At 32.9% G+C, this 24,211-nt stretch overlaps 1 protein-coding gene, 1 long non-coding RNA gene and 1 pseudogene across 2 annotated transcripts in view; 1 reads left to right on the top strand and 2 right to left on the bottom strand.

Annotated features, from left to right (window-relative positions):
- Window positions 1–24,211, bottom strand: part of LOC125874051 (putative late blight resistance protein homolog R1B-23) — a 111,897-nt gene that overhangs the window by 12,224 nt on the left and 75,462 nt on the right. The window contains exon 3 of the mRNA XM_049554858.1: window positions 12,208–12,412. Coding sequence (XP_049410815.1) covers window positions 12,208–12,412 — 205 coding nt within the window. The remainder of the gene's footprint in view (window positions 1–12,207; window positions 12,413–24,211) is intronic.
- LOC125874050 (putative late blight resistance protein homolog R1A-3) overlaps window positions 1–24,211 on the bottom strand; it is a 99,975-nt pseudogene that overhangs the window by 32,330 nt on the left and 43,434 nt on the right.
- LOC125874061 (uncharacterized) overlaps window positions 10,558–24,211 on the top strand; it is a 67,377-nt gene continuing 53,723 nt past the window's right edge. The window contains exon 1 of the long non-coding RNA XR_007447224.1: window positions 10,558–10,598. This is a non-coding gene — a long non-coding RNA (uncharacterized LOC125874061). The remainder of the gene's footprint in view (window positions 10,599–24,211) is intronic.

The following is a 24,211-nucleotide window of genomic DNA, read 5'->3' as shown; positions in this document are numbered from 1 at the left end:
TATGCAAATTATGATAATGCTTAGGCAAAGAGTGTGCTTCTCATCCCCAATTCTCTCTTAGTTCCCTCATCCCTTCTTCTTTATAGTTACTGTTATTGTTCGAGCTCTTCATATTGTAATTGCACATTTTCGTATGAATCAAAGCTTGTTAGTTTGTTCTCTATTGTTGGATTGTTAAGTTTGAGAAAATCACTACAACCATTTTAGTGTTTGTTACACATTCTGAACCATCTCATGTTTAATGCAACCATTCACTATCAAACCATGGAAATCTCTTATGTTACCACATACATTCTGAAGAACCTCATATTGAGTCACTCCAGGAAACATCTTTTCAGCACGATGCTTGGATAGATGATAGAGATTCAAGAAGCGGAAGTCCAATTGCTTATCCATCATGGTGGCATCTGATTTAGAAGAACGATGATACAAGCTGATACAGTCATCCATATTACCGGCGAGGCTAGTAAGGACATATTTACACCCGACATCTTTGCCATCATCATCCAAAATTGGTTGAAGCAGATTCTCAACCTCTTGTCTTTTTCTAGTCATTATATCTTCAAACTTCTCCAAATTGGAATAAGAAAGCTGGACATATGTACAAATAAATGCCAGCTCCAATTTTAGCTTTTCAACTTGATCTTTGTCAAGAGCTTTTTGATTTTCCTCATTCTCTAATCTCTCTAGGAAATCCAGAACATCGGCAATGTCCTTGCGAAGAGCAGAAAATAACACCTGCCAAAATAACACATATCAAATTTTTAAAGCCACATATCTACAATTCAATACTTTACAGTTCACTCTATCAAATGGCTTACCAATGAGTTGTTTGCTTCTTCATTATCTTTTCGTTTTTCCATGATTGTAATTTTCTATTCAAGTTCTCAAGACCTGATGCATAAAAAGTACATAAAACTTTATTAGGAGAAAGAAGATGAAAAGACAAGAATAATCAATATTTCACTATTTTCACGCGAACTTAAGAGGAGGTCTTATTTAGTGGAAGATGATAAATATCAAATTAGTCAAACATCAAATGGTGCATAAAGAGCAATTGTATAACTTGACATATAGTAATTTTATATTCGCACAATTGGAAATGTCAATCTTAATCACACATCAAAATGTTTATGACATGAAATCACAAACATTAAATCTCACAACTGTTAATTATTTACAAAAAAGGAGTATGAAGAAGAAAATGGAAGATCTAAATATTCAATAAAATAAAGTGTATCACAACTGTTAATTATTTACAAAAAAAGGAGTCCTGCTCGTTTACCATTACTTTTCCAACCTATACGAAGAAGAAAATGGATGATAATCTTTTATGTACACTTACGATTTGAATTGAATAAAATAACTTGTAAAAATGGGGTTCATCCATAAACGAGACCAACTGGTACCGAACCTTTCTATCTTTAATAGCTTATAGTAATATATTTTCATTAGTGAGGGGAATCTTTCGTCATCTTAGAAAAAATCTAAAAGATCTGCTTCTATTCACTCTGCACTCTCCAACCCCCTCCCTCTCACCCGGTAAGAATTCACCAGCACTGGATATTAATACCAAACTAATACAACTTATCATGGGTAAGTAATAGTTTAATGAGATGAAAATATACATTAACTAACTACGATTAAGTGACAAGGTCATGCATCTATTGATTTATTGTAAACAGGCGGTGATCTATTTAGTCCTCTCTCTTTCTCCTGCATTTTGTTTTCCTTTATCTTTGTGAGATCCAACTAACCTACCAAAGTTTTTTCATTTTCCTTACATTTTACTTTTCCATAATTGAAAAAAACTATTAGATGAGTTGACTAACCTTTTTAGTTGCCTCTGCTTGCTTTGTTATTAGATCTATAGAGCTCAAAATTCTGCAAATAAACAGAGGAACAATTAAGACCAGATATGATGCATAGTATTATTCCAAAAAGTCAAGAAAGCAAAAGCATGAATCAATTACAGTGGGGCCTCCAAAGGAAAAAGATAAGAAAATTAATCAAACTTCCAATATTCTGCTCACTTTATATCACTTTCTCCGTTTTGTTGTATTTGACACTACTATATATTGATCATGAGAGGGGAGCATGATTTTACGTGAATCTGGTGACCGCCTCAGCATATGCGATACGCCTCTGCCCTCCAGAATACAATAATCCAATAACATCATACAACTCAAGCAACTCCGAATTAGTTGAAGAGTCCAAAGCTTCGCAAAAAAAAAAAACATCTTTCTTCAACATATAATTATTCTCTTTTATATAGTGAATATAATTGAAGACTTAGAATATTTTTCTTTGTCTCAACTCTCTTTTTACCTAGATTAATTAATCTCAATATAAACACAATATAGTACTCCTCTTCTTTTTTCACTCTATTTCTTGTTTATCCCTGGCTGTCAAAACAAAGTAATACCATCACTATTTACAGGTGAGAAATTCGAAGATTATATGATAATAAATTGGGTAAATGAATAGTCCATATGTTACAAAAGTTACAAACATAATGACTTGATGAGGTAGAATAACATGCGAATAATGAGATTCAAATAAAATTATATCACTATTTTAATTTTCAAACAAACACTCTTACTCTAACAATTATATGTGTAACACTAATTGGTAAAAAATCTTCCTATATCGACCATCATTTATACATTTTTAGTGCAACATAAATCCTATAAATACTTCACATTTACAAATCAAACATTATAATAAGATGTCTAACTTATGTGGAGCACGATTGTCATATACTATAAGTTTATAGAAATGGATACACTTGGCTACACATGCGATTTACTATAAAAATATAATAATTTGAACGTTTTAATGTTAGTCTACTACTTAATTGGTATAACTTTTAATCTTCTTAACTTAATGCTAACCTTCTCAATAGTTAGAACATGTTGCCTTTTCATTTTCTTTGTGAATTTATCTTAGTTTATTTTTTATTTACAACCTTTCCACATTTCAGCTTAATGTACAAAATATAAAAAGAATATTTTAGAATAAAAATGAATTACCCAATGTACCAGAATCGTTTGTTTTTTCTTCATTTGTGTTCTTAATAACAAATGAACATTTACTTTAAAGGTTTTTTTTTTTTTTTTTTTAAAAGCAAGCATTAGAGAAAATGAAAAGACAAATGGTGTTAATATATCATTTATGTAATTTAATTAATGAAGACATAAGAGAAAGTAGAGATTTAAATGAGAAAATGAAAAGACAAATTGTGTTAATATATCATTTATGTAATTTAATTAATGAAGACATAAGAGAAAGTAGAGATTTGAAAATGGAGGAATCAAGTTATCATGTGAAATGGTTGGAAAACATACTTGAAGAGAGGATCAATGATCATGAAGCCAAGTAACTTGAAGTACTTTTTTTCAATTTTCGATAATTTTATCCTTTTCTAATTCTTCCTTCTTTTATATTAAATACGTATACGCATTAATCAAAATAGCTAAGAAGCTCTCCGTATTTCAAATGTCTCTGTTTATAAAGGAACTAGGTAATAAATCCGCACTTCGCGCGGACATAAATAATTTTTCTAAGCTTTTTAACAACCTTTCCATTAATAGATTCTTATAGGAAAAAAAGAGTAAATTTTAGTAGATTTTATGAACATCAGCAGAAATTAAATGATTTTACATTATCACATATCTCAAAAATTGTAAATATATAATAAATGATTAAAAATATCTTGATATCTAATCATTTTTATCTTTTACATAATTTATCATAATAAATGTTTGATGATATAATTATCTTGTTAAAACTGAGTGATGTTTTTATGTAGCGATTAAACATCACTTTTTTATTTTTTTGTACATGAAAAATATAGAATCTGATAATTTAATGGTTAGAATAACTCCTTGTGAAAAAAAAAATTATGTGAAAGTTTTTGATAATCAATATTATTCATAAATAAGTTAAGACCGTTAAAAACCACACCAACATAAATAATTTTTTTAGAGACAATCTACTTGTTTGAGGTCAAACGTTCACCACTTTTCGTTATATCTACTTTGTTAGTCTAACAAAATTTATAGAAGGAGAAAAATAAATTTGAAACGACACCAAAATAATATTGTCGACCCTTTTAAAAATTCATTCTTCATTAGACTGCTGCTCCGAAGGCCCTTCTAGATGCTTTATCAATGCAACTTTAAGACTTTTTTTAGAAATATGTATGTATAAATTTTGTATTATGAAAGTATAAGTAGATCAAAATGTTGGATCCTCGACTCATGTTAAAGAAATATTCTTGAACATTAAAAAAATTAACGCTCAGCAATGACTTGGACATAAAGGACAACAAATCTATGTTAATAGACATATCTTTTGTAGCTTAAGATATTACTTTTATTGAGAGCAGATTTTGTTTCATATTCTTCAAATTAAGCTTGCTAAAAATAGTTATAACGCACACCAAAAATATTTAGAAGTGAGGAATGAGAAGGAAAAAAAGAAAAACATTAAAAGGACGAAAGCTTTGTCCAAGAGAGATCATATACATACCAAACGAAAAATATTCAATACAATTTTAAGGAGACCATAAAACAGCGAGAAAAAACATACTTTAAAGAGAGTAAACTATGAGATATCCAATGATGATAACAAATCATTCTAACCAGAAAGTTCCTATGTTTTGAAATAACATACCTCCAAAAATTGACTAACACTTAAATCAACTTTCAATTCATAGATTACTCATAATATCCACTGATAAAATTTAGTAAAAATAGATAACAACAACATAAAAATATGGGCATACAAAGTTATTAATCTCAGAGGATTTTCTAAAGAACACAAAATCTCATCCTTGTATCTGAAGGAATGACGTTGCTGATTAAGAAATTAGAGATTTGTGAGGGATTTTTTTATCGTACCAACATTTCCAGTAGAGAAAAATTGCTTGAATACTCAGTTAACGTGTGTTATTTAATCTGTACTAACAAATACCTATAACAATAATTTTGCAGAAACATAAACAACAAACTTTAAATCATGTACTCAAAAACAACAACTATTAATATAAGCATAAGTTAATAACAGTAAAAAAACATACAAGGATCTGTAACAATAAAATGAAACAGAATGGAAAAATAAAACAATGGTGTCAGTGAGTCATTTAACAGGAGCAAAGTACACAAATATTTAATTGTCCATAGAAGAAGCAGTTCAAAATTTTCGTTGTTTTAAAATGAGAGGAAATTCCTCTATTTATAGACAACAAAGGGTAGTGTGAACAAATATTTATTGTGTCTTATCAGAGAGGTCACAACTCTTTGGAAAAGTTACAACCCTTCGGAAAGGTCACAACCTTTCATAAAAGTCACAACTTTTCATAGAAGTCGCAACTATTCATAAAAGTCGCAACTTTTCAAAAAAGTAACAACTTTTCATAAAAGGTTTTTCATAAAAGTCACAACTTTTAATTAAATGAGGAAGGCCAGTTTTGGAAATAAAATAAATTTAAAGGGAATCCTAGTTTGTGGTGGCGCCACGCTGGCGGGTTTAGAGTTTTCTTTTATATATATACATGATTTCTCAATTGATAAAATTAAGTGTTCATATTTGTATTTTTTTCCCTTACAATTTTAGTTATTCTAATAGTACGAGTAATTTTAATTCTAGTAATTTTTAATTGTACATCCAAATTTATAGTTTGTTTTCCTTCACTGCATCTCTTTACAAATTACTATGTGACATACACATAGAGCATTAAACACGAAATTATAAAGGATAAGTCTATTGAAGACTGATTCAAAGTATGACCTGGTCAATTAAGTTTGTTAGTAGTGTCCTGTATTCTAGGGCTAGTTGTTAGCAAATATGCTGATCATGGTGCAGTACTTTCTAGTTTTGTTTTGGTTAGTAATTAGTTGTTTAGTTAATGGAAGTAATGGTCATTTAGTGACTTAGTAGTTTGTTATTTTTAAGTCTATATAAAGCTGTACTTTCCTGTGATTTCAGATACTGAAAAATAGAAAAGACTTCAGCATACAATTCTCTTAACCTTCGAGCCTCTGTTTCTTCTTAAAGTTTTCCTGCCTATTTACTCCAACAAAGTCACACATATATGATACTGACGTATTCATAGTACCAGAGACTATATTATCTTAGTTAGCTACACCTATTTTTCTTTAATGACAAACGCACAGGTATACTGTTATGAATTTTCTTTTTTAATAAATACAATGAAAGTGATAAAATTAATCTTGAATTTTCTATTTTATAACTCAACTTTTGTTTAGAAGCTTTTATAATACTGATAAGGGACAAACATGCCACACATGTTTCCAAAAGACTAGTTAATATCATAAGCATACATTAATGACTATCAAAAAATATACTAGGATCTATAACAATAAAATGTAACAAAAAGGAAAAATTGAGCCCACTAAATGTGCAACGTCTCCTTAAGGAAATTATTCCCCTCTAGTACCCGAAGTTTAAAGAAATAGATCCTGTAACATCCGACAATTTGAAGTGGCTTTGAAGGAGCTTGAAATTTGGAAATAGTCATTTTTGGAAAAATTTAAAAATCTGGAAGTGTGGAAATCAGTGAGTTTTTGGCCAACTTTGAGCAGTCATAACTCCTAGATCAAGATGAACCAAGAGTAGTTCTAGTTATGTTTAGAAAGCCCTTGGAACGATCTTTCCAACGCCACTGAGTTTACTCGATTCCGAGTTCGTATGAGGGAGTTATGCCCTGTAGAAGTTGGGCAGTTGGAAAGGAAATCCGTCCGGAAATTTAAGGGCATTTTGGTCCTTTCACAAATCATTTATGTTGAGCTCATATTGTTGCATTAGGCTGATCTTTGGATCATTTTTGTCCCATTTTGAAAGAGAAAGAGTTAGGGTTCTTGAGATTTAAGAAGAGAAGAAGGAGAAGAAGAAGAAGAGAAGAAAGAGGAGCTTAGTCAAGATCATTGTGGATTTTCGTCGGGGGTGATCCCTATCAAGGTATGTGAGTTTTTCGTGTGGGTTGATCCTTTCCCTCACACACACCAAGTTTATTCTATGGTTTGAGAAAAGATTGGGATTTGTTGTTGAAGTGTTGAAGTTGTTAGTTGTTGTTGATGTTGTTGGTGGTGTTGTTGAAGTTATTGTTCGTTGTGAGACATGATTGGGTCGTGTATTTAAGTTGAAACCTATTGTATGTTGAGGGAATTATGATTCTAAGAGTTATGACCCTTTTGAAACTGATTCACCATCAATTCTCAGCAAGTTTTGGCTGTCGAACCCCATCTACGGACGTGACCTACGGACCGTAGATCGATTGACGGTCCGTACTGGTCAACCGTTAATCGGGACAGAAGTTGGGTTCTTGGGGCATCGATCTACTGTCACGACCTACGGTCCGTAACCTGACCTACGGACCGTAGGTCAACACTTAGTCATTTTTTTAAAAGGAATTCTGGGGAAAGTTTCTGACGCGATCTACGGACCTGCAGGACGGACCGTAAGTCCATCTATGGTCCGTCGATGGCATCCGTAAGTCCCATCTGTGTCACCAGAAATCTGAAGTCTCAGCCAAGTTCTCCCCACTTCTTTTCTCACTTTCTCATGCATGTTCCAAAGTATTATACCTATGTTTTATAGTTGTTTCCGACACTCCAAAGTACGTCTAAGCGTTCAAGAATCCCTCCATAACATGTGATCGAACACCTTGAATTCATAATTCCGATTCAAGGAAAGATAGTCCCAAGTCAAGTGAAGTTAGAAGTCAAGAAAAAGAGTAAGAGTCTCAAGTTTCAAGTCAAGTAAGAGTCTCAAGTTTCAAGTCGAGTAAGAGTCTCAGTTTCAAGTTAAGTCATGAGTTTAAAGTTGAGTTCTCTTTTTAAAGGCTATTAGGGAACTAAGTATTCCCAAAGGAAGTTATAAATGCTATTACGTTTGAGTAAGAGGGGAACCATGTTTTCTTTCTCCAAAAGAGCCTTTAGGCTAAAGTTTTGAGTAATTATCTCAACTAAAGAAAAATGTGTTTAAAGACATCTATGGGCCAAAGTATTTTTGGGAGTAGTATTGAGCACCGAATTGGGGACACGAGTTCTGATTTACTCAACTCTCCATAAGAACCATGCGCCAACATGGGATTTCTCGGATCATACTTTTTAGATGATCACGAAAGTTAAGCTAGTGGATCCACTAAGTAAAGTTAGCTTCCTATATCACGGCAAGGTATAGGATGGTCCTTGGCAACGCGAGGTAAAGCGTTGTATCATCACTAGGGCTCATAGTGGTGGTTGTCGGTTAAAGAACCTCCCACATAAGTTATATTACTTTTATATAAGTATAGTTGAGTTGTTATTGTTTTATCATTAACAAGCTAAGTTGTTTATACTGTTTTACAAGCTATATATATTGCATGCGTCTTATTGCTTTATATATATTGAGTTCAGTTAGTCATGAGTCATACAGAGCCGAGGTAAGTGTTCTCTTGTATTTCCTTTCAAGCTTAAGTTGTGTTTTGGCTTTCCCGCTTGCATACTCGTACATTCCATGTACTGATGCCAGTTGGCTTGCATCGTTTAATGATGCAGATTCAGGTACCCCGGATCAGCAGCCTGCTCGTCGTTGATCCAGCTGAGCACTCCAGAGTCAGTGGTGAGCCTCCTTGCATTCCGGAGGACTCAATTATTTCGTGTTCTCAATTTTTGTCTTATTAGGATGTTGCGGGGTCTGTCCCAACATCCATCTCAGTGTTTTAGAGGCTTCATAGACAGACAGTCAGTCAGCTAGTTTTGAGTCTCTTATCTATGTATATATGTAAATACTCTATTTTGAGACCCGAGGTGCCTTTATGGCCAGATTTGCATCAGTTAAGTGGTCTTATGATCTTACTTTGCATGAAGTTATTCTGTTGAGTTAGGTTTCCGCCGAGTTAAGAAAGCCAGGCCAAGGGTTCGCTTGGGGCCAGAAATGGTCTCCGAGTGCCGGTCCCGCCCAGGGTGTAGGCTCGGGGCGTGACAGATCCTCTCAGGATGGAATGAATCTATTCACAAGTATATTGATACAAAAACAAATAGTGTCAGTGAGCCGCTCAACAGGAGCAAAGTACACGAATATTTAATTATGTAGAAGAAGAAGAAGTTCAAAATTTTCGTTGTTTTAAAATGAGAGGAAATCCCTCTATTTATAGACAACAAAGGGTAGTGTGAACAAATGTTTATTGTGCCTTATCGAAAATGTCACAACTCTTCGGAAAAGTTACAACCCTTCGAAAAGGTCACAACCTTTCATAAAAGTCACAATTTTATTTAAAAATCGCAACTCTTCATAAAAGTCATAATTTTTCATAAAAGTCACATCTTTTCATGAAAGGGGAAGGGTATTTTTGGAAATAAATAAATTTAAAAGGAAATTCTAGCTAGTGGTGGCGCCACGTAGGCGGGCCTAGGGTTCTCTTTTATATAAATATATGATTTCTTAATTAAAAGCTTTTATTTCTACGCAAATACTATGATATATTTATGATCACAAGTTTCAAAAGTCTTTTTTTACTTGTTCTGTTAAGCTTTGTGAAAATTCAAACAAATGATGAAACAGTGTTTTGATTCTAATTTCTAAGACAACTCGAACAGAATGATGTGTTTGGTACGACGGAAAATAAGTAATTGGAAAGAGAAGAAAAAACAGAACAACAAATGGTTGCCATTTTTAATGTGATCATATCTATCATCTGCTCAATTTCTACTTAATGTTCACAAACATATAGTTCATTTGATACTTCGATCAAACACATTGTAGGCAGGTTTTAAACATTTAATGAAACACATTATATATAGGCATTTCTAAACATTTGATCAATCACATTATATTTGAAATAAGATGATTATATTGTTACTAACATAAGATATGATTTTAAAAAAATTAATAGACATCAATACAGTTTCATCATTTTGAACACAAGTTATTCTTCCTTTCGAATTTGAAATCGCCATCGTGTTTGTCACCTACTGTGTGGCTACCATAAGTTAAGTTCTATTTGTGTTGGCTACCAAGGCATCACCTTGAATTAAGTTAATATTGTAATTCTACCAGTTGGAAATTAAAATAGCCATGTTCAGTCTGTACAAGACATTCTAGCAGTGGCACATTTGGATTAATTCCTTCAGTAGCGGTAGAGGTAGTTACTCAAATTAAATTTCTTTTTCTTAGAAACAGGAGGAAATAGGCACCAATTTCTAAAATCCCTCAAAAATGTTTCATAACAATTAACTGAAAAAGAGTTTTCTTTATCATATACAATATCACCCAGCAAAGTACAATCTACTTTTCAACCATAATGCTACTTAAATAATGAGATATTATTCCGGCCAAGGATCTGAAGTTCATCCCCTCCCCTCATATCTTCAGCATATTCCTTAATCTTGATAGCAGAATCTTCAAGTTGAGGGCTGTCTACAAGTGTGATAATTTTCAATGAATAAATATCCCCAAAACTAGGCAGAATCTCCTCAAGCATATGACATCTCCATAGTTCTAATCTCTCAAGAGCAGGAAACGATTCCTCTCCAACCTCCCACCTGGCAAGAGTCACTTGATGCAACTCCAAATATTTGAGTTTCTCAAAGGTGTCTACCTCCCCCATGTTCCATTCTTCCCCATGGATGATTGTACGATAAAGGGACAACTCTTCAAGGTTGGGCAGTCTCGTTATTTTTGATAGTGAATCAGATGTCAGGGGAAAGCTAGCCAACAACAACTTTTTTCAAATTCGAAGGGAAGTGAAAATCCCATGGCCGATTTATGGCTGCAGAGGACCCACTGTCATTTGTGTTTGATCTTTCAAAACCTACAGTGAGGTCTTCTAGTTCAGTTAGGAAATCCAATTTCGGGAACCAATGTTGCTCTGTTGAATAATCCCATGATTCCTTGAGAACAAATGAAAGATCTTGAAGATTGGGAAGCCTTTTGAAAATATCCTCTCGATCTTTCAAATAGGAAAGCATGAGTTGCCCTAATATTCTCAACTTCACTAACTTTGTGTCCTCTGCTATCAGTATTGATTCATCTGCATCCATATCAAAGAAAGAACAAGTAGTCACGATCAGCACTCGCAACTTTACAAGATCCCAAATTCTCGGTAATAGTACCAAGGTTGATCTTTGTTTATCCAACAACAGAATTTCTAGATTCCAAAGGTTTGAGAAAGATAAAGGCAGAGATTCAACTCGTGTCCCAATGCATAAGAACCTCAAATAAGTCAACATGCATATTTCATTCAGCAAAGAATCTTTCACCTTGATAAAAGAGGAATCAAGGTACAACACTCTAAGAAGCCTCAAGTATCTTAGGTGACATGCATCAGAGAGACAATCGCCATTTATCCTCAAAGAGTAGAGGTGTTTACAAGAATGCCTTTTCTTATTTGAACTGAACAGGACAAAATTAAGACCAAAGTACTCATCCTCATCATCATAATCAATGGTAATTTGACGTGGCATCAAATCTGATGGAACACTTGAACTTATCAAATCAAACAACTTTTCCTCTCTTGCTTTTATCAAATAAAAGTCATGCACAAGATCATGAATTTGGAATTTCGGTGCATCACCTATCTCATTGAAACAAATTACCAAGCTACTGGAAATTAAATCATCCACATAAATCTTCACCACTTCTTCCATACTCTTCATATCTGTCTTTTCCACGAATCCTTCAGCACCCAATAAAATTTTCAACTGAAAGAATGAATTTGCAGTGTCCTTCGGCCTACTTGCAAAGTAAACCAAGCATGGCTTCAGGTGATCAGGTAAGTGGTCATAACTTATTTCTATAACTTTCATCACTTCCACTTCATTCTTCAAAATAAAGGAATGCAAATTATTTAAAACTTCAAGCCACACACTCTTTTTCTTTTCCCTCCCAGCAATGACTCCAGCAATCAGATCAGCCACCAAAGGAGGCCCTTTACAATTTTCAGCTATTTCTTTACCAACATCCAATAGTTCATCAGGGCAACTCTCGTTTCCAAATGCCCTTTTCTCTAATAACTCTCAACTTTCTTCTGATCTTAGCAATCGAAGGTTAAGAGGATCAGTGCAGAGCTTTCCATGCAAAGCCACTTCCTTTTCTCGAGTTGTCAAGATAATTCTACTTCCTCTCTTAGCTTCTGGAAAAGGTCTTGTTAACTCATCCCATGTAGTAGTATCCCACACGTCATCTAAGACGATAAGATACCTCTTTCCAAACAGTTGTTTCCGTAGTTTATCAGCAACATCAATATTCTCACTCAATTTTGAATCTGAGTCACTAACTTGATTGAAAATTTTATCCAACAACTTCTTCTCGTCATATCCTTGGTCAACCGTGCACCATGCACGAAGGTCGAAATGGATAGAAACTGATTTATCATTGTATACTTTGTATGCCAAAGTAGTTTTACCTGAACCCGGCATACCGGTGATCGAAATGACATCTAAATCTGCCGGTCCACTGGTGAGCTTTCTCATCATCCAGTTTGTCTCCTCCTCAAAACCTACAATTATTTTACCAGTTGTCAATGACTTGCTTTCAACTGGCTTTTTGGGAGAGTTTACAACAACGAGCCCTCTGTTCTTGGGAATCTTCTCAAGTAAATTGGAGATGTCTTCTTTGATAAGCTTGATCTTCTTTATGGTAATGGGAAGTGAGAAAATAAGATGTAAGAGACCATTATCTCGAACAATAATTGAATCAATGACATCTTTTGCCTCAAATGCCACATTTAAAATGCGTGCCCAGAGATCTTTATAAAATTCTTCCTCAATATTCGCGAAAAAAGATATTATGAATTCCAGATCTTCTTTCACTTGCCCAATTTCTTCCTTTATCAAATCTTTTAAGTGTCTGAGTAGAAGATGCATGAAGAGCGGTCCATCACTCATGGGGAAGCATTTTTGACATGAGTCTGGGGATTTCAAGTAAACATGCCTGAGATCTCCCTTCAGGAGTTCAATATCTTTTAGCAAGTCTACTGTTGTACGAGTTGCTTCATTGATACAATCTTTGATCATTGATTTGTCTCCAAACTCCCAAACAAGAGTTGATACTACCTCTCTGGTAAGTTCTCCAACATGTGCCAAGAGATCAAAAAATGTGTCATGATGAATCAAGTCGGTAGGCATGTCAGTAAGAACAATCAACAGAAACTCCATCATGATGTGAATGTCTCGAGCTCCTGAAATGCTTGGGTTAATTATAGTTACCATGTACTCTTGTAGATGAATCAGATATTCTCTAAGAATGTCTGGAAAGGTTTCCAGGAGCTGTTTAATGAAGCGTCCAACTTCTGCTGAAGTTGAAGCTTTCAAATTTGTATAACATATGTGCATAAGCTCGAATTCAACTGGAACAATCTTCAAGAGTAGATAATTTAACTTGCTGAGGTGAGAGTCTTCATCACCAGAGTCGGAGAGTCCAGACTCTATATGAAACACCCAAAGAAAGAATCCAACTCTCTCAGCCATGAGTTGAAACAGAGGTAAGACATATTTTACAATATCTTGCTCAATGCAACCATTCACTATCAACCCATTGAAATCTTTCATGTTACCACACATATTCTGAAGCATCACAAGCTGAGTGCTTAATGGAAACATCTGCTCAGCATACTTGGATAGATAATGGAGATTCAGGAGGAGGAAGTCCAACTCCTCCTCAGTCATGGATGTAGAACGAGCACATGAGCTGATACAATCATCGATATTATCCGGGAGGCTACCAAGGACTTGAGGCATGTTGTATTTGTTGTCAACATTAACCAAAATTGATTGAAACACATTTTTAAGCGGCTCTCTTAGTGAAGTCATTACATTTTCAAACTGCTCCAAATTGGAATAAGAAAGCAGGATGTGTGCACAAATTAGTGCCAGCCTAAATTTCAGCAGTTCAATTACACCATCTTCAAGAGCTATTTGATCTTCTTCATTCTTTAACCTCTCCATGATATCCACAACATTGACGACGTCCTTGCGAAGAGCAGAAAATGACACCTGCCAAAAGACCAAATGTTGTACTCCTATCATATTATTTAGGGTTATCAAATTTTCAAAGCCACTCCTACCATATCATCATCATAATTCATATAGATTTGAAGGGGATAAAATATGTCATTTGCAATACAAAAATTACATGAAATGTTTTGGGACGTTCCCAGAACTAGTATTATATAAGAATCTAAGTCAAAAAGTTGGATTACGAAAATACTCCTTATCTATTAATTTATTTTCTTTAAATCATTTTCAATAATTACTTTTTCATTTAATAAATAACACAATAATCTACTTTAATGTATTTTTTATTTTTTAAAATTATTTTATTCTAAAAATCAACTTTATAACTACACCTCTTCATTTTCATAACTTATATTTTCATTATATTCATTAATCTTGTGTCTTTAACTCACACATTGTTATCTTCATGACTCTTATTTTTAATAATGTCTATTATTTCTATGTCTTTTCAAATTCATGACCCCAAATGATATGTTATAATAATATTAAATCTCTTAAATTCAATAGATAATAAATGAAATATTCACTATTATTTAAAACCATTTTCTTAAATCTATTAATTTATTTTCTTAATATCATTTTAAAAAATAACTTTTTCATTTAATAATTAACACAATAATCTACTTAAAGTATTTTATTCTAAAAATCAACTCCATAACTACACCCTCTTCATTTCATAATGTGCCTTTAACCACACATTATTATTTTCATAACTAATTTAATAATAAAGAGACAATGAAGAAATTCAATATTAATTTTTTTACGAAATTAGAATTTGTATGTAGAATCAAGTGTTGGGTTTTAAAGGTGTGAACATGAAATGAAGGGTTATCTTCTTTTTGAATGGTTACCTTCTTTCCAAAGGGTTGTGGCCTATACCTTTTGTTGGCTATAAATAGAGAGGCTTTCTCTTATTTTTCTGCATAGAATTCTTCCCTTCTTTTTGCATACATTTCTTACAAAATAAAATTGATCGATCGTGTCTGTATGTGTGATCGTTGCTGTCATTTTGAGTTCGTTGAAATTATCAAAGTTTGAGGTACCGCTACTTCTTTAATGGTTAATCCATTTTATCTTGGGAGGAATTAATCTGCAACCTCGGGTACTTGAGGGGATTAAATTTCTTAAGGATACACAGTGGGTTCTGTGGACTCAGATAGTTCTTTGTGTTTTTCTTTTCATCTTTTATTATTTCTGGTTAGCTAATCTGAATACAGGAGATAACAAGCTTAAGAAATTTATATTGATGGTATTTTCTGTGGTAAGGAAATTACTTTTATTTTTTGTGTTCTTTTTGTTGGAAAGAAAAAGAAGAAGAAGAGAATTATTTTATCATATGATAAAAGAGTTTTGGAATGAATTAGTACTACTTTAATATGTTTGAGTATATTTTCTGTAGTAAGTTTTCTTTGGATGGGTAAGATTATTTTTATTTTCTTCCCAAGTGCATTGAAGCATTGCACCCCTTCAATCTTCTTTTCAATAAGAAAAGTTATTTTGTGCATAAAGGTTAAGATATGCACTTTAATTTATTTTTTTTATTCTTGGTTTTATATACCTATGAGAAGAAGTAAATGAACAGATGTTGTATCCTAACAATATTTGAACATGAGTTTAGTTTCTCGTTGAAGTTCAATGTCTTCCGAGAAAAATTGGAATATGACGGAAACTGGGAAAGAAGGAAAAAATTAGCAAGAAAAGTGACTTGCATGGAATCATTGTTGACAAATAGAATATGATTCAATGGGGGTAAATCATGTTTTTATCTTTATTTCCCTTGATTTTTTTTCTATCCTTTATAAGTTATGAGATTTATTTCATAAATTTTAGGATAGATGGTCATTATGTGATGATCTCAGAATATATATTTATTATTATTAATATGTATTCTGTTTAGAGGAGGAATTTTTTTTTTTGTAGTTTTCTACTCCATGTGAAATTTGATTGTGTCTAACTTTTGGAGACTAAAATCCTCTGATTTTTTTACTTCATTGGTTTGAAGAATATAAGAACTTCACAAACAAATCAGATTGTGCATTGGTTTGAAGAATATAGAAACTTCACCAATTTGTTAAATAGTCTGTTTGAATGAATATTCTGACTTGAAGAGTACAAAATCTTCGTCAAGAATATTAAGGCTAAATGATTTGAAAAAGATAAAATCTTCATCGTTAGCTAGAAACAGTGTTGCATTTGAGGTTTCTGGAGATTAAAACCTTTTTGGTTTACTACTCTGTCTGAATGTGAAACTGATTCGAAGAATATAAAAACTTCATCAGAATTCAAGGTTCATTCGTTTAACGATTAGAAGAATATAAAAACTTCATCGTTAAACTAGAAACAAGTTGTATAAAGATTGAATATTTATTGTTGGTATTCTAAATACTAAGTGGTCTGTCTAATTGTGACAGAAAGTGAAAAAAAAATACTAGTAATATAAAATTAGTGATTTTTGTGCCTGCAATGGGTTTTTGTATGGATTTAAATCTCCAAAAGAAGGCTTTCGTGTTGTCAATGTGTATTTTCATGGTATACAATATGAAAGAATGAGAAAAAATATGTGGAAAATAATTTCAAATACTTGAAAAATATTTTTGAGAACATATTTAAAATGTGGGGGATTCTTTACTTGTGATTAAGACAAAATTAGACTTACTATCTAGTTTAAATTTGAAAGTATAAGATATGAAATTTAATGACATTCTTGTATTATGTCAGACCCACAAAATTCGTGGAGTATATTTTATATTGTGGTTGTTGAGTCTCTCTTTACTAGTATATGATATGACTAGTATAAAACCACAAAATTATATTACTCGTTCAAAAGAATTGTATTCTTTGATAAAAAAGTTTCACTTAAAATATTGTGATTTTTTATGAAAAGATATATCTATTAAAATAAAATAAAAATTGTATAGACATGAACATTGGTGAAAAATGATCTGTTATGTTTGTGTTGTAAAATAAACATTTGGGTCATATTTCCCTTATTGGACCGATGAGACTATGGTCATGGGTAATTCTATAACAAATTGAATGTTATGGAAAGGTCCTTCTGAAAAGGACATATGGCAAGGTGTTGACTCTAAAACAATGTCTGTATTTGAGAAAGTTATAAAAAGTAAAGAATAAAATATTTGTGGGAAAAGGTTACCTCATAGAAGGTCTTTTCAAACGTAGTATTTTTGTTTGTTCTTACTTGCTTGAATCAAATTGTTTGTGACATAAATGTTTGGGACTTGTCAATTACAAAATCTTGCAAAAACTAATCAACTTAAAAGTTTTGCCTAAATTCTAGTGCAATAAATCAAAATGTCAAGTATATGTTGTTGGAAGGAATTTTAATACCTTAGAATTGATTTACATTGACATTTGTGATATGAAGTCAACATCATCTCGTGGTGGGAAAAAGTGTTTCATAAATTTTATTGACAATTGCACTAGATATTGTTATGTTTATTTGTTGAATGGTAAGGATCGATGAAGCATTAGAAATATATATGCAATATAAAACTGAAGTTGAAATTCAGTTGGATAAAAAGATCGTCATGATTAGAAGTGGTAGATGTGGAGAATAAGAATCTTCTTTTGCAGAAATATATTTGAAAAATGGAATCATCCATCAAATTACTGCACATTCTCACCTCAATCTAATGAAATTGTTGACCAAAAAAATCGAACATTGAAGGAAATGTTGAATGTCTTATTTATAAGTTCAGGTTTACCACAAAATTTGAGAGGGATGCTATCATTATAGTAAAAGAGAACAACAAAAAGTTTGTCTATTCAGAAAGAGAGAAACAAAAAGTTTTGTTTGTTAGTAAAGGGAGTAACAAATAAATAAAAACAGAAAGTTGTGTTTGTTCAGGCTTTGTTGTATTCTGATAGAGAATTGTTTGTCGTCCCTTAAAGTTTATACAAACAATAACTCTTGAAAGATAGTGATCAAACAATTTCCAATACAGTCTATTTCATATGAGAAATGGAAATGGGAAACCATTCCCAAACGGGTCAACTAGGACCTAAGACTTTAGATTGTATGTTCATTGGCTATGCTACAAATAGTAAAGCATGTCGATTTATGGTTCATAAGTCTGAACCGTCGGATAGTCAAGTGGAAGGTCTAAATGACCTTGGAAAGAACCAAAGGAGAATGTACTTAATAAAGAGATTCAGAGGCGTAGTAAATGTCAATGGACAAATTACTTCTTACGGGTTTGATTTTGTAACATTTCTTCTTGAAAATGAGTCCATATAGTCAAAGAAGATATGTCTTCATCCTATTTGGAAAGAGGTTGTCAATAGTAGGATAGATTCAATCTTGAGCAACGACACTTGAGAGTTGGTTGATCTTCCTCTAAGAAATAAACCTTGGGGTTCAAAGTGGATCTACAAAAGGAAAAGAAAGTTGATGAAACTATTGGAAAATACAAAGCAAGACTTGTTGTCATAGGCTTTAGACAATAAGAAAGTCTTGTTTGACACATAATAGCCACTAACTAGGATTACATCAATTCAAATGTTAATTGCGCTAGTTGCGGTATATGGCCTTCAAATTCGTCAAAATGGATGTGAAAACATTTTTTTTAAAAATGGAGAATAGGAGGAAGAAATTTACATGGAACAACCCGAGGGTTTTGTGGTTCCTGGTAAAGAAAGTCCGTAAACTTGTTAAGACACTTTGTGGACTAAAAACAAGCACTCAAATAATGACATGCGAAGTTTGACCAAACTATGTTGGCAAATGAATTCAACATTAATGAATGTGATAAATGTTTTTACATTAAAGACACTCCAAATCACAAGGTCATTGTTTGTTTTTATGTTGATGACAAGTTGATCATTAAAAGAGACATTTCTGACATAAATGCTACTAAGCATATGCTAGAAAGTAACTTCGATATGAAAGACATTGAAGTTACTGATGTGATTGAAAAGGTACTTGACAACTTCAAGTATTTGGATTTCAATATTGTCAAGACTCTAATAAATGTGAGCTTTGTACTTCAAAAGATGAAGAAAAACGTGACTCACAACTGGATTATGCTAGAGTATTGAGAAATATGATATATATCATGAAGTGTACGTGATTAGATATAGCATGTGCTATTAGTAAACTGAGTCGGTTCACAAGTAATCTCAATCAAACTCATTGGATGACAATGAAAAAAGTTTTGGAGTATTTAAAACATACTTAAAAACTATTATTTTACATTATAACTAATATTTAATAGTATTGGAAGAATATAGTGATGGAAATTGAATCACCGGGTCAAATGAAGTAAAATCCACGAGTGGATATGTATTTACTCTTGGTGGAGGAGCTGTCTCTTGGAAATCTTCCAAACAGAAATGTATCACTCGCTCTACTATGAAATCTGAGTTTATCACTCTAGATAATGCCGGTGAAGAAGTTGAATGACTCCAAAATTTCTTGAAAGATTTTTAGCTCAAACCTTTTAGCTCTAGTATGCATACACTGTGAGAGTTAAATTTGCAATAGGTAGGGCATGGATCATGATGTATAAGGAAAATTCTCGTCATATATGACGTAGACATAATATCATTAGAGAACTACTCTCTAGTGAAATTATCATAATTGACTATGTAAAGTCAAAGGATAATGTGACGGATCCATTTATAAAAGGCCTAACTAGACAGGAAGTTGATAGATTATCCAAGGGAATGAGACTATGGCCGAGGACAAGTCATTGTGGCGGTAACTCTACCTAGAAGACTGGAGATCCCAAGATCTAGGTTCAAGAAGATCAAACAAAGTCATTGATGACGGTTCAACATTGTCAAAATATTTTTTTTATGGTCCATTCTCATGATAAAACAATACTCAGTAACAAGGATAAAGGCATTAGGACTTTTTAATGGTTCCTAAGTTTGATACAGGGTATATCAAATGATGTATCTACGGGATAACACATTTAGAAATCACCTATGTAAGTGTGAAGTGTAAGCCGCTTCAAGGAGAATCCGGTAAGGCCAGTTCTCTATGCACTTATAAACCAATACGTGTTCATGACTGAAACGAACAAAACAATGAGAACCAAAACAGTTCAAGGGTTGATTGTGTGACTTATGTTGTTTAGGTATACACCAAAGCTTGACAGTTCAAAGATATCAAATCTATTGATTGATCGAGTATATCCGATATATGTTCACTATGGAAAGTTCAAAAGGAAACCCACTTATCCAGATGCAATCAATCCTTACTTATGAATCACACAATTTTTCATGCATATGCTTTAACAATAGCCATTCCTTATTCATGTGGGGGATTGTTGGGTTTTAAAGGTGTGAACAGGAAATGAAAGGTTGTCTTCTTTCCAAAGGGTTGTGACATTTACCCTTTGTTGGTGTTTTATTTAAAAATAATATTTAAGACTGGTTTTAAGAGTCGCCACTTAATTTTTAAGGTGAAATTAAGAAAACCAATTTTTTCAATAGATTAAAACAGAAATCAATTGAAAATATACAAAGGGTTCGAGGTTCTTATTAGCATTTCAGGAAGGGGTTTAAAGCACTCGAAATGCCCGCTAATACGAGGTTATCCGACGATTAATTATTTGGCTAAAATAATTTAACTTAACTTGAATTGCTGAAGGAACTATTTTGTAGTTAGGACCATTTTAAAGGGGAAAAAGGGGAAATATTAAGATATTATATCAGTTAAATACTTTGAAAAATTATGTTTTAAGGTAAAGGGAAATGAGTTCTTAATTAGTCAATTTTTAGAAGATTGGTTCAGAATAATTGTTTGTTGGGGAAATTAAATCGTAATAACCTTAAGATTAACAGCAAGTAATGACAGGTAAACAAATATGAAATGATAAAGTAAAGAGGAAAATTTGGGCCCAAGTTTGGTTTCCTGTCCGCCTGGACCAGTACTTGTGCATATTTTCATTTTGGGCCTTTGGTCCAATTTTTTGCCACCTTCGTACCTGTCCTGGACTAAATTGAATTTTATTTCTTTGGGCCTCAGGCCAATCTTCCACCTGTCCTAAGTTCTAACAAGATAATAATGAATAAAATGATAAAGGCTTAGGCCCAAAATAACAAAATACAATTTCTCAAAGAAGAGTAGGCCTTTTAAGCCCCCTTTTTCTCATTTTTTGTATACACCTAGTGTATACAAATCCGTATTAGCTACAATTCCTGTTCGTCAATTTTGAGGGACCCGTTCTTTGATTTTAACGACTGACTGACTCGATGAAGAAGAGATTTGAGCTTTGTTGCTCTCTCGAAATGCAATTGGGTTAACAATAAGAGTTCGACAGACTCAGCCAGCAGGCTTTTGACGAGCAGCGACTGGGAGCAGGACGAGCGAGACAACGGCCTTCACCACGCCGAGACTCGAACACGAGCAACAAATCAAAATGTTTGGGCAGAGATATCAAACTCAAACACCAAAATTAAGTATTTCCTCTGTTTTTCTTGGAGTGTTTAATATATATTTCTAGCTATTTTCGCTTAAGCTATTATGTGTGTTTTTGCTCTAAAAATTTCCAACCCCCGAAAATCTCTCCCTTACCAGTGAGTAATCATAGAGTCTATATAGAAGGAGAATTAGGGCAAAAATAGGGGGAAACGAATGAAAATTCGGGTCCAAAGCCCATCCGAAAATTTCAAAACCCAAAAACTTCTTTTTACCATTTTGGGGGAGACATACTTTTCTGAAATTTTCTCCTATTCCGAAAGAGGAAATGGGAGAAACGCGTGCCTGCCGTGACTGTACGAGTTGAGAGGGACGTGAGGAAGAAGACAAGAAATCACAGAGCACCGTTGTATCGTAAACAAGGCGTGAAGTCGCCGTCTGTTTGCCATTTGGAACTTGACGCCGTTGCTTTTTCACGCTTGGAATGTTCTGGGTCTTTTGCGTTAGCAGTGGAGAAGAAAAGAAATATGGTGGGGTCGGTCGGGTATGCAGTTGAATTGTATTGTTGGTGTATTATACCGTTGTTGTGGGAATTGGATTGGGCCGGGTCGAAGATGATGGGCTGGGTCGGAATGGAGGGTGGACTGTTGTTGGAGAACAAGGAGTGAGTTGCTGATGTTAATGCAACTGCTAGACATTGGGATAAAAGCCCCAAAAAGTTGGTCTTATTATGGGTTGCAAAAAAGGACTAGATTTGGCTAAAATTCAAATAGGACAAATTAGAATAATTAATTTATGAGCTTTTTAATTTTAATGAGATAAAATAATGAACTCAATTATAAACTAATCGATTTTCACTTGAACTAATTAATCCCAAAATTAAAACTACGATTCGAACTAAAACTAAATTAATGAAATATTTACTTTAAGAAAGCAAAAAATCTTTTGATGCGATTTTCCAACATTTATAAAATATATTAATTACGTATATAATTATATGAAATATATTTGTTATTTGAAATACTATAAAAACCGATTGAAGTTACTTAAAATAACCTTGAAACTATTTTGAATTTTATAAAGCTAATTATTCTAAACCATTTGGAAATTAAGAAGCTCAAAACTAATTATTATCGGGGAGGGTCAAAATTGGATGTCAACAGTTGGCTATAAATAGAGAGGCATTCTCTCATTTTTCTGCATTGAATTCTTCCCTTCTTTTGCATACATTTCTTACAAAACAAAATCAATCGATCATGTCTCTGTGTGTGATTCATTGCTGTCATTTTGAGTTCGTTGAAATTATCGAAGTTTGAGGTACCGCTACTTCTTTAATGGTTAATCCGTTTTATCTTGGGAGGAATTAATCTGCAACCTCGGGTACTTGAGGGGATTAAATTTCTTAAGGACACACAGTGGGTTATGTGGACTCGAATAGTTCTTTGTGTTTTTCTTTTCATCTTTTATTATTTCTAGTTTGCTAATCTGAATACAGGAGATAATATCAAGTACTCCTACAAATATAAAAAAAATACTTTAACATAGTATAGTATATTGTTATTTCAAATTATGACCTCTTATTTCATTTACTTTACCACAATAAATATTTTATTTTGTCCTATATACATATGAATAATTTGTACTTAAAAAGATGCAAAAAAAAAAAAAAAATTTATTTTGTATATTGAAAAAAGATAAAACATATTATGTCGCAGATGAAGAGAAATACCAATATTGTTTTATATATTAGTTAAAAACATCACAGTAACTCAATAAATGTAATATTTTTCGTTACAACATTAATGCTTCAATTAATTCAAGCATGTGGATTAGAGGTGGCAATTTCAACCCAAATTTGTGAAATGAGTCCATTTTGCCTATATTTAAGTAGCGTTTGGCCATAGATTTCCAAATATTCTTGGCAAATATTATTTGGGTGAAAATTTGGGTGAAATTTCATCATGTGTTTGGCCATAGTATTTGGGAAATATATTTCATTTTTAGAAAAATATGATTTATACCCATAAGTTTTAAAAACTATCAAAACTAACCATAAGTTTGTATTACAAGTCAATTGGATCTTCGTTGCAACAAATAACAAGTAGTGTCAACTCTAGAGCAATGTGGTAGTTTGGAGTGAGTGCAACAAACATCATTCCATGCATCGTGAAGTAGACAAAGCATATGACTTTGTTACCCTAAGCCAATTGTTTATCATTTTCATCAACAACCATATCATTTCTTTCATATTCATGGAATATTTCATCACTACTTTGGTGTTTACGTAAAAAATTATGTAATACAAAGCAAACAACTACTATAGAGGGTGTTTTTGTAAAAGATAAAGTTTGGTGTAAAAATTGAATTTTCAAAAGATCCCAAATAATGAGATTTGGCCCAAATACTAGAAAAAACTAGTATTTGGGAATTTGGAATATTTGCCAAATAATGACAAATTGTATAGGCAAACACTATTTGCCAAATTTTTCCCCAAATATTATTTGGAAAATCTATGGCCAAACGGGCCCTAATGACTTGGATCACTCATATTTTAAATAGGTAAATATGGGCTTCAAGCTATTTTAAGAGCTCCTACAAATATGGTCAAAATGGGTAAAATATGGGTAACCATATAGATCCATAATAGATCACTCACTTTTCACTTCTACTCAAAATTATAAATTGTGCTAAAAAATAAAAATTCTAATATTAATTTTTAATTTTCAAAATTATTAATTTTTCAAAAAAATTGGAGGGTGGGTGGGGCTGAGAAGAGGGGAGGGGGGGAGGGGGGGGGGGGGGG

This window comes from Solanum stenotomum, chromosome 8, assembly GCF_019186545.1.
Source record: "Solanum stenotomum isolate F172 chromosome 8, ASM1918654v1, whole genome shotgun sequence".
Lineage (NCBI taxonomy): Eukaryota > Viridiplantae > Streptophyta > Magnoliopsida > Solanales > Solanaceae > Solanum > Solanum stenotomum.
This window is presented reverse-complemented; position numbering and strand designations above follow the sequence as displayed.